This window comes from Microcaecilia unicolor, chromosome 6 (assembly GCF_901765095.1).
Source record: "Microcaecilia unicolor chromosome 6, aMicUni1.1, whole genome shotgun sequence".
NCBI classification, from domain to species: Eukaryota; Metazoa; Chordata; class Amphibia; order Gymnophiona; family Siphonopidae; genus Microcaecilia; species Microcaecilia unicolor.
This window is the reverse complement of record NC_044036.1, coordinates 176,887,380-176,909,692: the sequence shown is the minus strand read 5'-3', so window position 1 is coordinate 176,909,692 and position 22,313 is coordinate 176,887,380. Positions and strand designations below refer to the sequence as shown.

The following is a 22,313-nucleotide window of genomic DNA, read 5'->3' as shown; positions in this document are numbered from 1 at the left end:
TCACGAGTGGTCGCTCAACTCCAGTGTGGTGCGCCAGATCTTCCAAGCGTGGGGCACCCCCTTGGTGGATCTCTTCGCATCTCGAGTGAACCACAAAGTCCCTCAGTTCTGTTCCAGGCTTCAGGCCCCCGGCAGACTGGCATCGGATGCCTTCCTCCTGGATTGGGGGGAAGGCCTGCTGTATGCTTATCCTCCCATTCCTCTGGTGGGGAAGACTTTGTTGAAACTCAAACAAGACCGAGGCACCATGATTCTGATTGCTCCTTTTTGGCCGCGTCAGATCTGGTTCCCTCTTCTTCTGGAGTTATCCTCCGAAGAACCGTGGAGATTGGAGTGTTTTCCGACCCTCATCACGCAGAACGAAGGGGCTCTTCTGCATCCCAGCCTCCGGTCCCTGGCTCTCACGGCCTGGATGTTGAGAGCGTAGACTTTGCCTCTTTGGGTCTGTCAAAGGGTGTCTCCCGCGTCTTGCTTGCTTCCAGGAAAGATTCCACCAAGAGGAGTTACTTCTTTCTGTGGAGGAGGTTTGCCGTCTGGTGTGACAGCAAGGCCCTAGCTCCTCGCTCTTGTCCTACACAGACCCTGCTTGAATACCTTCTGCACTTGTCTGAGTCTGGTCTCAAGACCAACTCTGTAAGAGTTCACCTTAGCGCAATCAGTGCATACCATTACCATGTGGAAGGTAAGCCGATCTCGGGACAGCCTTTAGTTGTTCGCTTCATGAGAGGTTTGCTTTTGTCAAAGCCCCCTGTCAAGCCTCCTACAGTGTCATGGGATCTCAATGTCGTTCTCACCCAGCTGATGAAACCTCCTTTTGAGCCACTGAATTCCTGCCATCTGAGGTACTTGACCTGGAAGGTCATTTTCTTGGTGGCAGTTACTTCAGCTCGTAGAGTCAGTGAGCTTCAGGCCCTGGTAGCCCAGGCCCCTTACACCAAATTTCATCATAACAGAGTAGTCCTCCGCACTCACCCTAAGTTCTTGCCAAAGGTCGTGTCGGAGTTCCATCTGAACCAGTCAATTGTCTTGCCAACATTTTTTCCCCGTCCTCATTCCTGCCCTGCTGAACGTCAGCTGCACACATTGGACTGCAAGAGAGCATTGGCCTTCTACCTGGAGCGGACACAGCCCCACAGACAGTCCGCCCAATTGTTTGTTTCTTTTGATCCCAATAGGAGGGGAGTGGCTGTAGGGAAACGCACCATATCCAATTGGCTAGCAGATTGCATTTCCTTCACTTACGCCCAGGCGGGGCTGGCTCTTGAGGGTCATGTCACGGCTCATAATGTTAGAGCCATGGCTGCGTCGGTAGCCCACTTGAAGTCAGCCTCCATTGAAGAAATTTGCAAAGCTGCGACGTGGTCATCTGTCCACACATTCACATCTCATTACTGCCTGCAGCAGGATACCCGACGCAACAGTCGGTTCGGGCAGTCAGTTCTTCAGAACCTGTTTGGGCTTTAGGATCCAACTCCACCCCCCGAGGGCCCTGTTTGTTCTGTTCCAGGCTGCACTCTCAGTTAGTTGGTAAATTTTTTAGGTCAATCTCAGTTATGTCCTCGCCGTTGCGAGGCCCAATTGACCATGGTTGTTGTTTTGAGTGAGCCTGGGGGCTAGGGATGCCCCATCAGTGAGAACAAGCAGCCTGCTTGTCCTCGGAGAAAGCGAATGCTACATACCTGTAGAAGGTATTCTCCGAGGACAGCAGGCTGATTGTTCTCACAAACCCGCCCGCCTCCCCTTTGGAGTTGTGTCTTCCCTTGAACTGTATTGCTACATACTGGACTGGCCGGCTCGAGCCGGTTTCGGGCGGGAAGACGGCCGCGCATGCGCGCGAGAGCTAGCAAAGGTCTTTGCTAGGAAGATTCCGATTGGAGGGGCTGCCGAGGACGTCACCCATCAGTGAGAACAATCAGCCTGCTGTCCTCGGAGAATACCTTCTACAGGTATGTAGCATTCGCTTTCAGGTGGAAGATAACAGACAATAAAACAAAATTAATATGAGTATAAGAAATAAGCCACAATAAACTTAAAGTTTTTAAAAGTATAAAAAAAAACACTTGACTGAATAGATACCCTTTCAAACATTTCCAAAAATTCAAAAAAGAAATCATGCTGTGTAAGTCATGAGGTAAAATATTCCCCAATAGAGGACTGGCACAGAAAGGTAATGAAATATGGTAGCACTTTAATAGTCAACTAATTATTTTAAGAATTGTACCTATTTATAAAAGTTGTTTGTTACATCCTCTGCATTGAAAACATTTTTTTTTAAATTAGGAAATTTACTTTACTGAGCCTAAGAATATCATTCTGTGTAGCATTAAGTTAAAACTTATTTTTGGCACTCCCTACTGGTGGTTTTGTTTAATTTCTGCTAGCTGGAATGTAGGATTGAAGCATAGCCAGTTTCTGTTTTCAGAGTGCTTGTTTCTGATTCCAGAACGTCTAGTGGAATTGGTTAACACTCCACCAGTAGAAGTATGAAGTACCTACTAAATAAAACATTTATTTGTTCAGGTCACTTTCTAGTAAGAAATATGTAAAAACAAATTCTGTAAACAGTTTGAACAAAATCAGTAATGATGTTGGTGCTCAGAATTGAATATGAAGCTGGACTAATAACAGAATAGAAAGAGGACATCGGCTCATTTCCAAGGATGTGTATGGGAAATTTGTTTTTTTGGTTTCATTTCATTTGTTGCTTGTTTCGTTTTGTGTAGTTAAAACAGGGGAACAAACCTCAAGCAGTCAGGGCCAGCCCAAGTGTATCTGTTTGCCCTTATTTGTCAGTTAGACCCCTAGTGGTAGGACCACAAGACTACTGCTAGGGGGTCAGAGGAGCCATTTTTTAACCTGGGTGCCCAATGGGACAGGAATGACTTGAGATTACTCCTAATGCCTCCTCCCCTCAGACAACAGGAAGACCCCTAGTAAGAGCTGGAGGAGTATCTGGGATGGGTTTGGTGGGGGAGAGGAGTTGCTTCTCTTGTCTGGGGAGGGGGGGGGGGGGGTAATGTGATTTCCCACTCTTATCCTCCTCTCCCAAGCTTTTTTTTATTTGAGATTGTGGGCCTGACTCTAGGCCTTTTGCTGCAGCCAGGAACCTATGATATTCCTTGCAGCAAGAGCTTAGAACATGCTTTTTTTAATTTTTTAATTTTTTTTTTTTTTTAAATCTCTGCTCTTGCTGGACATGCTGGCAAGTATCCACGTATGTGCTAGTATCTACAAAAGGCTGCACGTTCAGCAGAGCCTTTAGTAAAGTATAGGAGGAGCTGCACATATATTGACCTAGATGTCTGTTACCTTCTCAACAAGCTACAGAAAATGGGCATTGAAGTCTACTGCCAGTGTTATGGTGACAGAATATTGTTTTTTTGTTACCTTACAGCTTACTGGAGAAAAGATGGTAGATAAAAACCTACTGCCTCCAAAAAAGATTATTGGGAAAAATTCCAGAAGTCTGGTGGAGAAGAGACAGAAAGAGCTAGAAGTTTACTTGCAGACTCTCCTGGCAAAGTTCCCCACAGCTACACCCAAAGTGTTGTCCTCTTTCTTACATTTTCATTTATATGTAAGTAGTGCTTTTTGTTCCAGCCGAGTTTAAAGGGGCAGGCTGAAACATGTGACAGAAATGGAATTGAACCAAACATGTTATTTATTTACTTTTTCATTTTAGCCATGAATAGCTCAAAATGGACAAACATTTTTATTAAAACATCATAATCGTTACCCTCCTTATTCCACTTTATACCTTTCAAGGAGATGTATCTATTCCTTGTCTACTTATCCTTTTGTTCCTATTTGATCTGATTTCCAAATATACGAACTTAATATTAAACTGAAGACACACGTTCTCTCATATCCCCCCAAAACTCTCCTCATCCAATGTTTACACAGTTTTTCTATATTCCTGGAGTAGTGGTGGTCCTTCAATGAACCCCCAGATCCAACAACGCACACAGGACTGGTTTTAGACATGCTGGAGCCAAGGGTAGAAATTGTGGAGAGGGCCCCAAAGCCTGCCTTGAAGCTAAGCCACTATCAGCTTCATGTAGCTTGAGGAACCCCTGTGATTCTAGCCCTGAATTTACAGGTCCTCTGCAGCAGTTAGTGACATGGCATTTAATCCAAAGACACTTTCCTAATTCTGATTTGAAATAGGCATGTTTTCAACCCAAACATAGGACCAGCAAATTTTCATACATTCTGATTTCCAGTGCAAACTATTTCATGTCCGAGGCACTTTACACTGGATAGATATCTCCGACTTATGAGTCTGCCTAGCAGTCTTTAATGAAGGAATACTTAAGATCCCTATTTTCTCTAATCGCTAGGAATTCATCTGATATCCCCTTTTTTTTGGAGCTGTTCAGTTTTAGCATTGGTCCATGTCTCTGAAAGTCTCCTAAAGCAGGCACAGTGCCGAAAGACGGTGCCGTGTTGAGCCTTTTATGTAACGGCAATACAAGTTCTTTTTCATATGTATCAACATAGCCTTTTTGAAGTACCCTTGTTTGTTGAGCCGCCTTCCATTTTCCACTTTTTTTGATGTTTTGCATTTACTACGTGGGACTCTTGTGTTCAGCTAGCATTTAGCCCTGGGCCATGATTGGCCCAATTACACCAGTTACCAGAACCAGCAAAATATGCTACCTAAGTGGGACACCTTATATGCAAATGGCCTGCAGAATTTTGAGTCAATTGTTTTTTGTTTTTTTTTCTCAGAGAGCCTTCAAATATAGTTCATCATAGTAGTATAGATAAGATTGACTGTCCATATAAGATTGACTGTCCATATAAGCCATCAGTGTGAATTTGAATCTGCTCATAGAAAACAAATTGGAAAGTGCTGCATACTTACCATGTGAAACGATAGCAAGTTTTCTGTTCCTCTTCCCATTCTTCGCTGCTGTACCTATTCCATTAGAAACAGCTACAAAAATCTTGGGGATCCTTCTCAACAGTTCTCCTACCTATGCACCACAGGTCTCCACAGTTTTAAAAAGATCTTTCTTGACGCTTTGATCCACTCCGTAAAATCCCTTTTGCACCCCCTTGCATTGACCATTCTAATTCACTCCCTAATTAGCCAACTAATACCCTATACACTGGACCTGACTCTAAGGACCTCCATAGGCTACAGCTGATACAAACACTGTTATTAAACTGATCACAGGCGCTAGGAAATTTGATCTTGTAACCCCCCCCCCCCTTCTAAAAGCAGTGCATTGGCAACCTGTAACCCACCACATCACTTGTAAGATTCTGGTTCTACGATCTAGTGACCTCCTATATCTTTCCTGGCTTTTAACTCCCTAATGCCCAACTAGAATGCTGAGATCATTAAAACAAATCCAAGGGAAAAATGCACAAAAATAAGCCATTGGGATGTCTGGGGGCCAGCAATCTTACTAGACTGGTCACACAGATATCACAGCAGAGCAGTGGGGCAGCCAAGGGGGCACTGCAGTGAACTTGACATAAAAGGTCCTAGGTACACATCACATTATAAGCCCCTTATATTGTACGGTGAGCCCTCCAGGAATAGCAGACAATGTACTGTACCCAACTGTATACCACTACAATAGTCCTTATGCCAGTAGGTGTCACCTGCTTGTGGGTTCAGTAAGTATTTTTGTGGTTTTTGGGACACATGCACGCTCCACAACAAGTGTACCAGTTGGAGTGGGATTTATTTTATTTTATTTACTCATTCATTTATTCATAGCTTGATATGCTGCTTTAACTGACATGCAGATCAAAGCGGTTTGCAATCAAAAATAAAAGGCAAAGAATGAACTACGATATTCAAAAGGAAAGTGATCCATGCGTTCAAGAACGTAGTTCTTACTAGATGTTAGTTTATACTAATAGTCCACTGCACCAACCGCTAGACTACTCCAGAGACCTGCTTGCTGCTCTAAGAGGACTGAAGTTGTCATAGAGGCTGGTATGTACTGTCACTTTCGACTGTGAGGGGGTCATTCCTTTATTCTTCCAGTGGTCATCTGGTCAGTTTGGGCACCTTTTCGGCACTTAATCATTATAGAAACAAGTCTAGCTAAAATGTTCTATTTTTACAATGTTCCATTATTACAGAAAAACTTCCAATTCATAAGCCTGCCCTAATCCAACCCAAAACATGCCTCCAGCACTCCCCCTTGAAATTTAGGTGAACTGCATAGAGACATGATTAAAAGTGAGTTTTGAAAATAGAAATTTGGATGTTTTTATGAAAACAGAAACATCCATCTGCTGCTTTGTGCCATTTTTGGTATGTTCTGTTTTGAAAATAACTCCCAAAATCTAATAAAGCTAATTGCTTAAATTATCAATAATGCTTAATAAATACCAAGGGCAGAACCTAAATTTATTTGTTATGTTGACTTCTGTGCATATGTATTTTTTTTTTTTTAGGAGATCAATGGAATCACAGCAGCACTCTCTGAAGAGCTTTTTCATAGAGGTAAATGATTATGCAGTATGCTTATACAAGGTTTATTTTATTAATTTCATGTACCTGTCTTAATTTGACATACATTTGATATAAATATACCTAAGTGTGCTTATGGTCAGTACTGAACATTCAGTACTGTTTTATTTATGTTTTTGAACCTTCCAGTGCCTAATTCCTCCCTAGTTTTGACAAATCAAAATGCTTTACATAAGAGTAGCCTATACTGGGTCAGACCAATGGTCCGTCTATCCCAGTATCCTATTTTCCAAACAGTGGCCAAGCCAGGTTACAAGTACCTGGCAGAAACCCAATTAGCTGCAACATTCAGTGCTACCAATCCCGGGGCAAGCAGTTGCCTCTCCATGTCTCTCTCATTAGCAGACTATGGACTTTTCCTCCAGGAATTTGTCCAAACCTTTTTTTTTTTTAATCCAAATATACTAACTGCTGTTACTACATCCTCTGTCAAAGAGTTCCAGAGCTTAACTATTCATTGAGTGAAGAAATATTTCCTCTTTGTTTTAAAAAGTATTTCCATGTAACTTCCTCGAGTGTCTCCTAGTCTTTGTACTTTTGGAATGAGTAAAAAATCGATTTTACTTCTTGTTCTACACCACTCAGGATTTTGTAAACCTCAATTGTATCTCCCCTCATCCATCTCTTTTCCAAGCTGAAGAGCCCTGACCTCATACAAGAGGAGTTCCATCCCCTTTATCATTTTCGTCGCCCTTCTTTGAACCTTTTCTATTTCTGCTATATCTTTTTTTTGAGATATGGCAACCAGAACTGAATGCAGTACTCAAGGTGCGGTAGCACCATGGAACGATAGAAAGGCATTATAGTATTTTTGGTCTTATTCACCATCTCTTTCCTAATAATTCCTAGCATCATGTTTGCTTTTTTGGCTGTTACCACTCACTGAGCAGAAGATTTCAGCATATTATCTACAGCGACACCTAAATCTTTTTCTTGAGCGCTGACCCCCAAGGTGGACCGTAGCATCAGGTAACTGATTCAGGTTATTCTTTCCAATGTGTATCACTTGGCATTTGTCTACATTAAATTTCATCTGCCATTTGGATGCCCAGTCTTCCAATTTCCTAAGGTCTTCCTGCAATATTTCACAGTCCACTCATGTTTTAACAACCTTGAATAGTTTTGTATCATCTGCAAATTTAATCACCTCGCTCATCGTTCCGGTTTCCATATTATTTACAAATATGTTAAATAGCACCGGTCTCAATACAGATCCCTGCAGCACTCCACCCTCCTCCATTGAGAGAAATGACCACCTGCCCTCTGTTTTTTGTCCAATAACCAATTCTTAATCCACACCAGAACCTTGCCTCCTATCCTATGACTCTCTCTAATTTTCTCAGGAGCCTCTTGTGAGGAACTTTATCGAAAGCTTTTTGAAAATCTAGATACACTACATCAACCGGCACACCTTTATCCTCATGTTTGTTCACGCCTTCAAGAAATGAAGCAAATTGGTGAGGCAAGACTTCCCTTGGCTGAACCCATGCTGACTCTGTCTCATTAAACTATGTTTGTCTTTGTGTTCTGTAATTTAATAGTTTCCACTATTTTTCCCGGCACTGACGTCAGACTTACTGGTCTGTAATTTCCCAGATCACCCCTAGAACCCTTTTTAAAAATTGGCATCCCATTGGCCACCCTCCAGTCTCCAGGTACTATGGATGATTTTAACAGGTTACATATTACTAACAGCGGATCAGCAATTTCATGCTTGAGTTTTTTGAGTACCCTTGGATGTATGTCATTTGGTCCAGGTGATCTACTGCTCTTTAATTTGTCAATTTGGCTCAGTACGTCTTCCAGGTTCACCGAGATTTCTTTCATTTTCTCCGCATCATCATCCTTGAAAAACATTTCCGATACAGGCAGATCTGTTTTGTAAAGACAGATGCAAAGAATTCATTCAGCTTCTCCACTATGGCCTTGGCCTCCCTGAGCACCCCTCTTACTCCTTTGTGATCTAACGGTCCCACAGATTCCCTCGCAGTCTTTTTGCTTCTGATGTACCTGAAAAAGTTGTCGCTGTGAGTCTAGCCTCTGCCTCAGGTTTCTTGTCACATTCTCTTTTTAGCCTTCTTTATTATTGCTTTGCATCTGACTTGCCAGTGCTTATGTTGCTTCTTATTTTCTTCATTTGGATCCTTTATCCGTTCTTTGAAGGACAATGTTTTGACTGTAATAGCCTCTCTTACTTCACCTTTTAACCATACTGGCTGTCGTTTTTTCTCTTCTTTCCACCTTTGCAAATATGTGGAATACACCTGGACTGGGCTTCCAAGATGGTATTTTTGAATAATGTCTATGCCTGATTTAGTGGCCTAACCTTAGCAGCCAATCATTTTAGTTTCTTTTTAACCATTTTCCTCATTTTATTATAATCGCTCTTTTGAAAATTCAGCTACAGTAGATTTCCTTTGCAGGTTCATCCCAGATAGTAGCTCATACTTGATCATGTTATGATCACTATTTCCCAGGGGACCCAACACCGCCATCTCTCGCACTATGCCCTGCATGCCACCAAGGACCAGATCTAAAATGATTCCCGCTCTTGGTGGTTCCTGTACCAGTTGCTCCAAGAAGCAGTTGATTATTACGTCTAGAAATGTTTATCTTCCTTGCACTCCCTGATGTAGTTTTGCTAATGATGTTTTTAACAGATGACGTGAAAAATGATTTTTGCTCTTCTCTTTTTTTTTTTTTGACTCTGAAAATCCAAAGCCAATTCTAGACTTGACAGATTTAAAAAAAAACCAAAAAACCCTTAAATTGGTAGAAGAGCAACAACAGAAAAGCAGAAGAGGCATGAATATTTAGAAAATGATCTCCATTGCAGTATATGACCAGTACTGTGAAGTGAGCCTATACCTCTTGCTCAAGCTTGAGTTGTTGTTGTTTCCAACATGAACACAGAAAAAAAGTTGATCTGAAAAAAATGTAGAACTGTTTCTAGGTATAGTGAGAAACAAAAGGAAATACTGATGTGAACAGAAAATAAAAATTCACTAGCTGATACCAGTGAAGTTCATCAGAGGAGCCTGTTTGCTCCTCCAGCCCATGCTGTGTCAATTCTTCCCAGAGTAACCCTCTCACTTCCACGCCAACAATTTGGTAACACCTGCTGCCCAACCCCTACATACTCAGTCCTTCACTAATTTCCAGCAGTCATAATCTCTCACAATCCCCACAGCCTCTCCCATCAGCCAGGCACTTACTTGCTTGTGCTCTTGAGTGGGGGTTTGGGGTTGAGAATGATATATTTGGGGCATTACATTAATCTGTACTGTAATGTTTAAGGGCGTGCTCAGAATATAAAGACCAGATATTTACCTTTAAAATGTTTGTTTACAATACAGGCAATGCAGTAATGTTAAAAGACAGTTTTTAGGGATTTTACACAAGGGAAATGTACCACAAGATAAATGTTGTTAGAAAGTCTGAATTATTAATTAAGCTGGATTAGTAGTAACTCACTTTGATGGAGGCTGCTGGTTGGAGTGGTGAAGCAGGTCCTTGCTAGAAAGTCTTTTTGTTGCAGAGTTTGCTGGAGCCTGGAGAAAGTCTTATCTTGGATGTGTGTGAAGTCCAGCAAGGCCCAGGGATTCAGTGAAGGTCCATAGAGGTGCAGATCGCCCAGCAGGCAGGGTCCAAAGTCCAGAGAAGAGAGGAAGAAGCATGGCAGATTGAGAATGTTCAGGGTTTTATAGTTGGACCAATAGGCTGAGGTCAGGTGGGGTGTATTGATCCAATGAAAACTCATGGAATAGGTTCTCTCCTGATTTTTGAAAATGGAGCTGGGTAGGTGGTCATGACATCATAATGATACCTGGCTGGCCATCTGCTGTGATATACACCCAGAAGATTAAGAGTCATTATCTAGAGTAGATAGGCTTTCTTTTGTCAGATTAGGTGGGTAATGGTTTGGGAGTTTTGCTGTCTTTTGTTAATGCCAGTCTGTAATTGTTGTCAGTATGCAGAGTTTGTTCTTTGGAGACGTGGTGATAGGATCCATACAGCCAGTTCTATTGTTACAAGCTATCACTGGTCTTCAGGGGGAGAGTGAAGGTCAGACCAGATTTTCTGATACTGCTCCAAGAAGTCTTTGCAGTGTATATGTGTGTGTGTGTGTGTGTGTGTGTATATATATATATATATATATATATATATATATACACTCTGAAAATTCCTTATCGTATTACACTCTCTGAGCCCTCCCACCCATTGACCTAGCACTTGCTCTGTGTCAACAACCCCAGCAGTAGCCTCACAAGGCACTCCCCCTCCCCCCCCCCCCCCCCCCCCCCCACACACACAGACACTTGCATGCACACACATGAAAAATATGAAAAAAAAATAAAAAGCAAAATGTGTGGAAAGGGCAAATGCTGATGGGGCTGCTTCAGGTATTATAGACTTCTTTAACAGAGCTGCATGTAGATCTGAGTGGACAGAGACCCAAAGGGACCAGGGTTCAAATCCCACTTCAGCTTTTTATTTTTTGTGAGCCCTCCAGGGACAGAAAAATACCTACTGAACCTGAATATATAAAAAATCAAAATGACTCAACGTTGTGTTTCGGCCAGAAGGCCTGCATCAGGAGTCTATGAATTAAAACAAAAATGAAAAAAAACAAACAAACACTAAAACAAAAACATGCAACTTATAGACATATGAGATTGTAAGCTCTTTGAGCAGGGACTGTCTTCTATGTTTGTGCAGCACTGCGTATGTCTTGTAGCGCTATAGAAATGCTAAATAGTAGTAGTAGTAGTAGTAAATTGAACAATGATATCCAGTGTAAATGTATATATTATATGTTGTATAGTAAAAACATGTGCAACACAAAGATATTCTGTTCTGGAGGGCTCAGAACTTTAAAAAAAAAAAAAACACCACACACATAGCTGGGGTGGGGTTTGAATCTGGGTCCCCTAATTTTCAACCCACTGCTCTTACCATTAGGCGACCCCTCTGCTCTGCATGGATGTCTGTGCGGTCATTTTGTAAACCGGATGTTCCTATGCTGCCACACAGAGTTGCACGGGGACAGAAATCCAACTCGTCCCCGCTGGAATCTAACCCGTCCCTGCAAGAATTTAACCTGTTCTCACCCAGTCTCACAAGAATTTAATGGTACACAAAACAAATTCTTGTCTGCTCTCTTGCTCTGGATTCGAGCTGCAGCACTACAGGCAAGAAAGGCACGGAAGTTGGAACACTCTGGTGTGCACATGTAAGGCTTCTCTGATTCACTGGCACTGTGTGCTAAGAGATCGCCACATGCACACGCCAGTAGGTCAGGTGACATCTGATGCTCGTGCCTGTGTCAGGGCTGAGGTCTGCGCATCTGTCCGGGAGCAGAGAGGATTAATAGTAACATAGTAAATGACAGCAGATAAAAACCGGAACAGTCCATTCACTTTGCCCAATATTCATAACTAGTAAAAAAGCCCCGTTTCTGATGCAAATAAAACGGGGGCTAGCAAGGTTTTCTTCTGTGTGCATGTTGGGAGTGTGTGTGTTTCTGCCCTCTCTCCCCTCCCCCCTCTGAGTCCTTCATTGTTACAGAGAGAGCGATTTGATTTCCTGCTTTGCTGTTTTCCTTCACTGTTTGTGTTAGAGAGAGAGCGAGGGCAGGGCAGACTCTCATGGGGAAACCGGATATCTCTCCCCCTTCACACTTCCGGCTGGAGGCTTCATAGAACGTTGGTGTTGCCTTTTATATATAGCGATCATTATCAATTCATGATTAAATCAACAAGGAATGTGATATTATATACTTGATTATGGTCTTTCTGTGGTGTTTCTGGGACATAGACCATAGAAGTCCGCCTGGCCCTATCCTTATGTTCCAACTGCTGGAGTTGCCCTCGAAGCCCACTCCAGCCTATTCATCTTCTCATTTGCGGGACACAGACCATAAAAGTCTGTCCAGCACTGTCCTCATGTTCCAGCCACTAAAGTCGCTGTCTAAGCCCTTTCCAGCCCATTCTAAACTAGATTGCCATATATGAGAGAGAGACCACACAGGTCTCCTGGTATCGACCCTAGTTCATCACAACCAGAGTAGCCATACACATCCACACACATGCAGCAATTTAAGTTTAGATTTTTTATAACTTCCATTTTCTAATTAGAGATCCTCTGTGTTTATCTCATGCCTTTTTGAATTTTATCACCATTTGTATTTCTACCACCTCCTTAATGGAGACTTTCCACATCTGTGCTGTTAAAGCAAGGAGGAGGAGGCGGAGGAGACAACACTCAAAGAACTTGGTAGTCAGTAGGTGAGAGGTTGGTGTAGGTGCAGCATACACTTCTATGGGAATCCTGCAGGAACTGCTTCCATCCCCGCAGGATTCCCGTGAACCCCGTTCCCGGTCTCTAACACAGACATCCATGTCCCTTAATTTGGACGTTTCAGTTTGTAAAATGAATGTCCATCTCATGTATTTTAGAACAGGCTGTATGTATCCTGTTCTAAAATACATTTGAAATGGACATCCAATATGCGATGTTCTGACTTGGACATCCATATTCTGAGTTGGTGGTCTTTTCTAAAATGCCGCTCCACATGAATAAATAAGTGAATATTAACTAAATTGGTAGTACCAGCAGCACCCTTTGTGGGACATACAGCATATTCACTCTTACAGCTCAAAAGGGCAATATATTTTACAAAGTAACCTTGGCTGAGGTCAATATATTTTTTAAAATATTGATTAACGCTTTTAGTCAAGAAGAGTGTTTTGCTTTTGAACTGTGGAATAATTGGATCAGAATTCAGGTTCTTAAAATGAAAGTACATGATCATCAAAAAGCTGAACTGGATATTTTCCTATTTTGTGTAAGAATTTATTTAATTGTAGAGAAGAAGGTCCTTGCTGTCATTCCTTTCCGGATATACTAGCCGTTCAGCCTGTAAAAACGGGCTAGTATGGGGGGGGGGGGGGGGGGGGGGGGTTGAAAGGCCCCCCTCCCCGCCGCCGAGTTCGCCGCTGCCGCTCCCCCTCCGAGTTCGTCGCCACCCACCTTCCACTCGGTCGGGCCCTCGCTCCGCTATTGAAACAGTGAGGGCACGCAGCACACAGCTCTACTGCTGAGCTGCCGTGGCCTGCCTTCTTCTCTGCCTGTGTCCCGCCCTCGTGTGATGTAACGTCGTCGAGGGCGGGACAAAAGCAGAGAAGAAGAAGGAAGGCCGACGGCAGCTCAGCAGAGCTGTGTGCTGCATGCCCTTGTTGTTTCAATAGTGGAGCGAGGGCCCGACCGGATGGAAGGTGGGTGGGGGGAGTGTTAGCGACGGCGGTGTCCCTCGCAAATGCGCAGTAGAGACCCTCTCTGTTCCGCCCTCGTCATCATGTATTGACGCGGAGGCGAGGCAGAGAGGGTTTCTACTGCGCATTTGCGAGTGAGTACGACGCTCGCCATTTATATATATTGATTGTGTTTATAGTTGATTGATTTTGACTTTTTAAGCATTACTTTTTTTTTCTCTCTCTGTCTCTTTCTATCTCTCATTTTTCTAAGGAGAACAATTACTTCTGGCTGGAGAGGTTTTTAACATTAGGCCACTGCAGCTATATGCTATAACTCAACAGCTGCGAAAAGGCAAACCTACTTGTGTTAATGGAGATGCCAAAACTGACCTGGGCCACATACTGGATTTTACATGCAGACTGAAATATTTAAAGGTAAAGATTCCAATTTGTTCAGTACTTGATACCTTTTTATAAGATGAAAATGATGCAGATGTCTGCAAATGAGGACTTCTTGCCCTACCCATCCTACCTGTTTGTACCTGCCCACTAGCCTGATACAGGTCCTGCCCAACTCCTGGGCTGCTTCCTTCCTTACTCCGTCATGTAATGCCTGTTGTTTCTTTACAGGAAATCTGTATCTGCTGTCCATCCCTCTTTAAGTGAAACATTATTTTCTCCCATAATTCAAGTGATAACAGGTGTTCTGTGCAAGGGAATAAATGTTTTGTTTGCTGAAAATGCGAAACTGAGATGCGTAAGAGCATAGTAACGTAGTAGATGATGGCAGATAAAGACAAGACAATTCCATTACATAAGGTATGATGCGATACTCCATATGCACATCCGATCTTGATTTTTCCCTTCCATTTTCAGGGCATAGACTTAGAAGTCTGTCCTTGTATTAAACTTCTTATGTTGTTTTTGAAGCCCCTGAAAAGCTCCACTCCAGCCATCCAAATCTATTCAGCCATGATCAGAGCACAGACCATAGAAGTCTGCCCAGCACTGGCTTTGTTCTCCAAATTCTGAAGCTGAATCTGTCCAGCCGCAATCAGGGCACAGACTGTAGAAGTCTGCCCAGTACTGGCTTTGCTTTCCAATTATCAATATTGCCACCTAATCTCTGCTTAGCTTTGTATCCATTCCTTCAAAGACACTGTTTTCTAGTGCATTCCAGATATTTACCACCATCTCGGTGAAAAAATACTTCCTGACATTATTCCTGAGTCGGCCCCCTTTCAACCTCAGTTCATGTCATCTAGTTCTACCATCTTCCCATATCTGGAAAAGTTTTGTTTATGGATTAATACCTTTCAAATATTTGAACGTCTATATCCTATCACCCCTGTTCCTTCTTTCCTCCAGGGTATATATATATATATATATATCTCCTCATACGTCTTGCTGTGGAGACCCCATTCCGTTTTTGTGCTTTTCTTTGATTGTAACCACAGAAAGGTTTTATATCAAATGCCATCCCCTTTCTCTTCCCCTATTATGATGAGGATGGGCGGTTATTTCTGCTGTATGTGGGGATAGCTTATGCAACTTTTTATCGGCCTAGAATAGGGACACTCCCTATAAAAGCAGAATATAAATGCCAAGTTAAGGGGCTCTTTTATAAACAACGGTAGGCACTAGTGCATGCCTACTGCGTGCCAAAGAAACATCGCTGCGGGATGTGCTGAGGGGGTCCGGTGGTAGTTCGCTGATTGGGGCACACCAATCCTGCGCTAAAAAAATTGGTTTTATTTTTTAGCGCAGGAGAGCGTGTTTATGGGCAGAGCGTAGGTGTTCCCTGTGCTTATCAGCACAGGGGCATTGCTGTGCGTCAGCTGATTAGTGTTGGATTAGCGCGGGAACCCCTACTGCCTACAAAATAGATGGTGATAAGGGTTTGCGCGCCAATTGGGAAATTAGTGCTTGGCCATTAAGGAAAAAAAGAAAAATGCCGCCATTTTACTGCCACACAAAAAGTGGCCTCAGTGCGTGCAGTAATCTACCGCAGGCCATTTTTTTTAGCACAGCTTACTAAAAGGGCCCCTAAAGTAGCCATCAATTTATTTTTCTCTTAGGTTATGTACTTGTAATTCTTATTTTTCATAGATAAGTGGAACAAGAGGACCTGTGGGAACCAGCAACATACAGGAACATCTTTTACCTTTTGATTTATCTGTTTTCAAATCTCTACAGCAGATAGAGGTAAGCCTTCAAGAGATGTTCACTTCAAGATGTGACTTAAAGGCTTCCCCCCCCCCCCCCCCCCCCCCCATCATGCTGTGGGCTGGAAGAAACCATTTTGAAAACCAGAGATCCTTAGAATCTAGTTCTTACCTGAGTATTTGACCATGTGGATTGCCTCATGGTGTCACATTACTTTGTGTGCTGCCAGAAACCTAGAATTGGAGAATTTAGTTGGGTGATTATTGGTTTCTAGTTATGCAAAACTCCTGGAGAGCTGACATATTTAGGTTTATTTTTGAACCTGTATGTACAAAAATAGTTTGCAAGTGTACAACAGAACAAACTAGGGGCCTGGATACTAAGCATTCTCCAGAGAGAAGCAGGGGAAACTGAGGATGTGCAGGAGTTCTTGCGTCTGCTGTGCTCAGGACAAAGTAGGGGCCTGGATGCTAAGCATTCTTCACATAGACAAAATGGTAAAAGCTATTTAGTGCATCGGGTTTTCTGCATGTGGTATTTATACCAATAAAACCCGCAAAAGGTATCGCAATAGCTCCTTTGCCCTGTAGCATTTTAGCCATGCTCTAGTCTAATCATAACATTAATCCTGATTGCCATCCTCTTCTTTTCCTATTTCTTAAGTGGAATGTTTTATTTTTGTACTTAAATATGGAGATCCATGGCACCAGGTTAAACATTATTATTGTTGTGTGTTGTTGTTGTTATTATTTTGCCTTTTCTGAGCATAGTAGAACATTAGTATTTAGCCACAAGCAACCACTTTACTGCTGCTGACTACTGGATTTGGTGTGTAAATTAATTTAATTTTGGAAAATTGAAAACAATGTCTCAGCCAGGTTGATTGTAATTATTACTGAAAAGGAAAGTGGGGATACAAGGATCAAGAGGGGTTTTTTTCATGGACAAAACCGGCATGTTTCCAAGCCTGCTGGTAGTAATGCCATCTGTTCCAGACTCTGAAAATTTCTGAAAAGGAGACTTTATTAATGGTTTTTAGTATGCGATTTGGTTGATTTCAATTCTGCAATTTTTTTTTTTTTACGTATACAGTAAATTATCTCACAAGTTTAAGTAAAATGCATAATAGAACAATTTCTGTTTCTTTATAGTTGTTGGTTCAAAGGCTTCAGACTTCTAGCACAAAAATAAGGAATCTATTCTGTAAAGATCCATAGGCGCCTAGGTGTCTTTATAAAATACTAGCACAAATCTTGTAGAAATGTGCCTAGATTTAAAACGTGGATTATGCATATTTGAAGGCTGGTATAATGTATGCATATATTTTATACCAGCCTTCAAATATAATGTATGCATATATTTTATAAAATATGCATATAAATTTGTTCTGCTCACGCACTGCCTGTGTCCCTCCCCTGCGCACATCTGTAAAAATATGTACCAGCTTGTAATGCATGCACATTCAGATGTGACCTAATTTTATAAGAGCCCACGTATGTACCTAAACCAGTGTTGTAGGTGTGAAAATGGTTTATAAAATCACCTTAACATACTGTGGGAATTATGTTATTACAGTTATTCATTGTGCAGTTTTATTTTTGACAGATAAATCATTGTGAGGCAAAACACATCCAAGGACTGATTTCTTCAAAACCCACCTTAGCCACGCTGAGCATTCAGTTTTCTGCAGCATCGATGAAGGTAAAAGCAGCTTTGGTAGCCTGTGGTTGGAGCCATTAAGTAAAATTTGCTGCATCCCAATTTAAGTGGCTTACGTGATTCCAAAATCCACATAATAATTAGCATGACTTAGCATCTACGTGCCAGAGACTGTTTCAGACTGAAATAGGTAATGCTCACTAAAACATTTAAAAGGAAACTACATTTGGCCTAAGTGGGTTTATTGTAAATATTCATTTATTTTAATTTGTTAGGCACCTAATGTCAAAAGAAATAAATAACGGCTTTAAGCAACATATGAACTGAAAAAAAAATGCTTTTAGTGAACATGCAGATACAAGCACAGCAAAGGTGACTTTCAAAATTCAGCCACTAGGCCTGCATCAGGAGTCTCAAAAGGATATTCATGAATAAATATGTTATATGGCGTTGCACAGTATGTGATGTCATGGCTAGTGCCAAAAAATATGCTAACTATAAACTGGTAACAAAATAAAGGAAAATGTTCCAGTAGAAATCTCACTCCACACTATTGATGGGGGCTGATGTCTATCCTGTTCATATATAGTCAAAAGCCTGCAGAAGCCCTTCGTGTTGGAGCTCAAATAATAAAGGTGCCATCAATGATGGTAGCACAAAAGATTAGAACAAAGGAAGGCACTTTTATCTGTGTAGCTCTGATGACCTGAAGGTAAAAGGAGTGATGTAATATTTGCTATTTAGAACGCAGTCGAAGACCTGGGTTTTTTTTTTTTTTTTAGATGGTCATATAGCTGGGGTTTTTGGCAGAATTTTGGTTCCTGATATGAGTGTTGAGGGGTTGGGCAGAGGTTGGGATAAGCAGGGTTGTATTGTAAATTTTTCATATATTGCACTGGTTTCAGCAGAAATTTTTTCAAGGAAGTATTTTAAAGTGTTAGCCTTGGATAATCCTGATAGCATTTTGTTATTTGTTGTTATATACCTAGAAAAAGAATGGGTCTTGGAGGAGGGATAGAGAAGAAACTAATGCTTTGATACTGGATAACTTAGACCTTTCTTTTTTTTTTTTTTTTGAGGATTCTCAAGATAATATTCTTGCTAGAGCTACGCTTTGTGTGACCTTTACATCAGAGTATTCAGATATTGATCTTGTAATCTTACTTTAAAGATAAGGATGTTTACTGTGGAGCTAAAATTCAGATTTCTTGCAGATGTGGCGAGAACAACTCGGCTGCACTTCTAAAACCTTGAGTGATTGCTTTTGGGGCAGCTTTTTTGTAAAATTTTCCTGTAAATGTTTAATTTCCTTATCTGGTAGAGGTGATATTTTTCTTGATTCTGTGTACCTGGAGAGGCTGTTTTTAGATTTAGAGAGTATCTAATTCTGTTTGATGCCAGTCAGTTATGGGAGGGAGAGGGGTATTGTATTTGTTCTCCGAGGACAAGCACGACTGAGTTTCTCACATGCCATCTGATGTGAGGGCAAGGCCATAGATTGAGGGTTCACCTCAGTGCTGATCACTGTGTGGGAGGTAAGCCTGTCTCTGTACAGCTTATAGTTGTTCACTTCATGAGAGGTTTGTTGTTGACAAAGCCCCCTGTCAGATGTGTCATGGGACCTCAACGTCGTCATCACCCAGCTGATGAAATTCCTTTTAAGCCACCTGACTTGTCATCTGAAGTACCTGTTTTTGGTTGCGGTAATTCCAGCTTGCAGAGTCAGCTTCAAGCTGTAGTAGTGGATCCACCTTACACAAGGCGTCATATAACAGAGTAGTTCTCTGCACCAACCACTCTAAGGTGTGGTGTCTGAGTTCCATCTCAATCATCCTTCTCAATATTCTTCTCAAAACCTCATGCTCATCCTGGCAAAAGTGCACTGCGCACCTTAGACTGCATGCGAGCGTTGGCCTTCTATCTGGAGCAAACTAAAGCCTATAGACAGTCCACCCAGCTTTTTGTTTCTTTTGACCCAAACAGATTGGGGACAGCCATCGGTAAATGCACTTTATCCAATTGGCTTGCAGACTGCATCTCTTTTGCTTATGCCCAGGCTGGGCTGACTCTTGAGGGTCCTATCGTGGCTCACAATATCAGAGCCATGGCTGCATCAGAATCCCACTTGAGATCAGTCTCCATTGAGGAGATTTGCAGAGCTGCAACATGGTTTTCAGTCCACCCATTCACCTCTCACTACTTCCTTGAGCAGGATGCCCAACACAACAGTCCTGCAGAATTTGTTTGGTGTCTAGAAACCAACTCCACCCTCCTAGGCCCATTTTCTTCTTTTCCAGGCTGCACCTTCCCAACAAGTCTGTATATAGGTTCAGGTTGATTAGTTTCTGTCTGGCCTTGCTGTTGCAAGTCTCTATTGTCATTGAGTTGTTGTTTTCATTGTGCCTGGTAGCTAGGGATTTCCACATGTGAGGAACTCAGTCCTGCTAGCTCTCGGAGAAAGCGAAGTTACTTGTCTGTAGCAGGTGTTCTCTAAGGACAGCAGAACTAGTTTTCTCACATACCCTCCCACCTTCCTTAGGAGTTGTATTCTTTTTGCTTTGATATTGTACTGTGGGTCTTGCGTGCTTTTGTTGGGCAGGCAGTGCTCGTGCATGTGCAGTGGTTTGCAACCAAAAGCTTAAAGTAACAGAACACTGGGTAGCATCTACAAGGGGGCTCGGTCGGATAACGTCACCCACATGTGAGAATACTAGTCCTGCTGTCTTAGAACACCTGCTTGCAGGTAACTTTGTTTTCTCTACTTAAAATTCTTATTGTTTTTCTTGAAGGTTTGTCTCTATCTGTCCTTGATGTGGTCTGATTAGTTGTTAACCATTTTCTTTTCCTGTTTCCGAAACGTATAGTCAAACATGTATAATCTGAACAACATCTGAAAATTTGCTCTCATATAACACACAAAAAGTGCAGTGCATGCAGTTTGAGAGTCCATGCCTCTGATGCAGTGTATACCAAAAGGTGACCGTGTCAGCCAGTTTATTGCTTGCTTCACCATACTTCTATGTTTTTCTGGGATGCAATTCTTTCCCTCAGTGTGAGTAGTTTAAAAAAAAAAAAAAGTCTGCCTATACAGTACTTTAACCTGCAGGTGTTTCAACAACATTTTGTTTTGGCCTTTTGTCTGTTGGACCCTGACCGCTCTCTTGTCATTACTTTCAGTGAGGCCAGTTTCAAAATTGCCTCCCAAATGTCAACAGTTTGGTCATTTTATTTGATGGTCATATCTGTTAATACAGTTTTTTTGTTTGTTTTGTTTTTTAAAATTTTGATCAAAAGATGAAAATATGAACTTACTGTTTGTAGAATGTAATTAAACAAGGCTATTTAGGGGCAAATGTATGAAAATGTGTATTTGAGCAATCAGAGGTAGAATTATTAGGTTAAGTCTTTGATAAAAGGAGAGAATAGCAAACATTGCTTTTTGTTGAATAGGAAACCAACCTGTAAAAAAGGTATTGGACAGAGACTAGTTTTAACATGTAATTTGTACTTGCACAGGACATCTTGGTGCCTGAGGCTTCTGAGTTTGATCATTGGGAACCAGAATGCCCAGTTTTGGAATGTCCTGTAACAGCCATTGTTCCAACGTGGAAGAGTTTAACAACGTTGGATATGAGCCACAACTGGATCTCTAATATTGATGATTCTGTGGTAAGCGGTTTTAGACTTTTTTTAGGGTTTTTGTTTTTTTCCTTAAAACAGCATTGCTCGAAATATCAACTAATTGAGCTGGCTTGGTAACTCCCCAAGTGTCATGTTTCATGCATTGCCAAGCCCAAGGGCCTGGTTTTGATTTTTGGCCTAGGTTCCTGCTTCCTTCTCTGGCTGGGACTGGGATGCTGTGAAGGGAGTGTTCACAGTTCCCAAGAGTCACTCAGTGGCAGAATTTTATAGGGGCGGGATATGATTTTAGATCACACCTTTTTGTGTGCTAGGTATCTTGCTGTCCCAAGAGGGTTTAAAATCTTAAGTGGCCAATGCAGAAATGTACTGCTGGCCTAACCACACAGTTACCAAGGGTTGTGTACACTAATGCAGAGAGGGATTAAGCGTGGGTGTTAACCCCTGTGCAGAATACATAGTCACACATTGTATTAGTAGCTTCATTAGCATTCATTTTGAGTATTCCATGGCACTGCAGAGAGGTATGCAGACTCATATTTGGAAAAAACAAATATGAAAGTGCGAAACCCTTAAGAGAAAAACTTCACTGGCTCCCTCTCAAGGAATGCATTGAGTTTTAAGATCTGCACGACTGTACACAAAATCATTCATGCAGATGCCCCACTCTACATGTTAAACCTAGTGGATTTACCGCCCAGAAACGCCAAAAGATCAGCCCGCAAATTCCTCAATCTGAACTTCCCCAGCTGTAAAGGTCTTAAATATAAGCAGGCATACGCCACTACCTTCTCCTACAGAAGCACACAGCTATGGAACGCACTACCCACAGCTTTGAAAACCATGGACAATGTAATCAACTTTTGTAAATCTTTAAAGACACATCTCTTCAACAAAGCCTACAAAAAGAACCCTTAACGACACAAATCACCACTCAACCCACTCAAGTATCAAAATACACCTCTTACACCACCCTATCTAACATCTCCTTCTCTAATTCCTCATACATCTTCTGCTTAATACCGATTGTATACAAGATCCTGTCATGACTATGTCATAACAACACTCTGTAAGCCACATTGAGCCTGCAAATA

At 41.9% G+C, this 22,313-nt stretch overlaps 1 protein-coding gene across 8 annotated transcripts in view; it reads left to right on the top strand.

The window, feature by feature from the left end:
* NISCH (nischarin) overlaps window positions 1-22,313 on the top strand; it is a 168,462-nt gene that overhangs the window by 43,380 nt on the left and 102,769 nt on the right. For all 8 annotated transcript variants that reach the window (XM_030205474.1, XM_030205476.1, XM_030205477.1 and 5 more), the window contains exons 4-9: window positions 3,395-3,577; window positions 6,424-6,472; window positions 14,027-14,190; window positions 15,865-15,960; window positions 17,527-17,622; window positions 21,097-21,249. In XM_030205474.1, coding sequence (XP_030061334.1) covers window positions 3,395-3,577; window positions 6,424-6,472; window positions 14,027-14,190; window positions 15,865-15,960; window positions 17,527-17,622; window positions 21,097-21,249 — 741 coding nt within the window. The remainder of the gene's footprint in view (window positions 1-3,394; window positions 3,578-6,423; window positions 6,473-14,026; window positions 14,191-15,864; window positions 15,961-17,526; window positions 17,623-21,096; window positions 21,250-22,313) is intronic.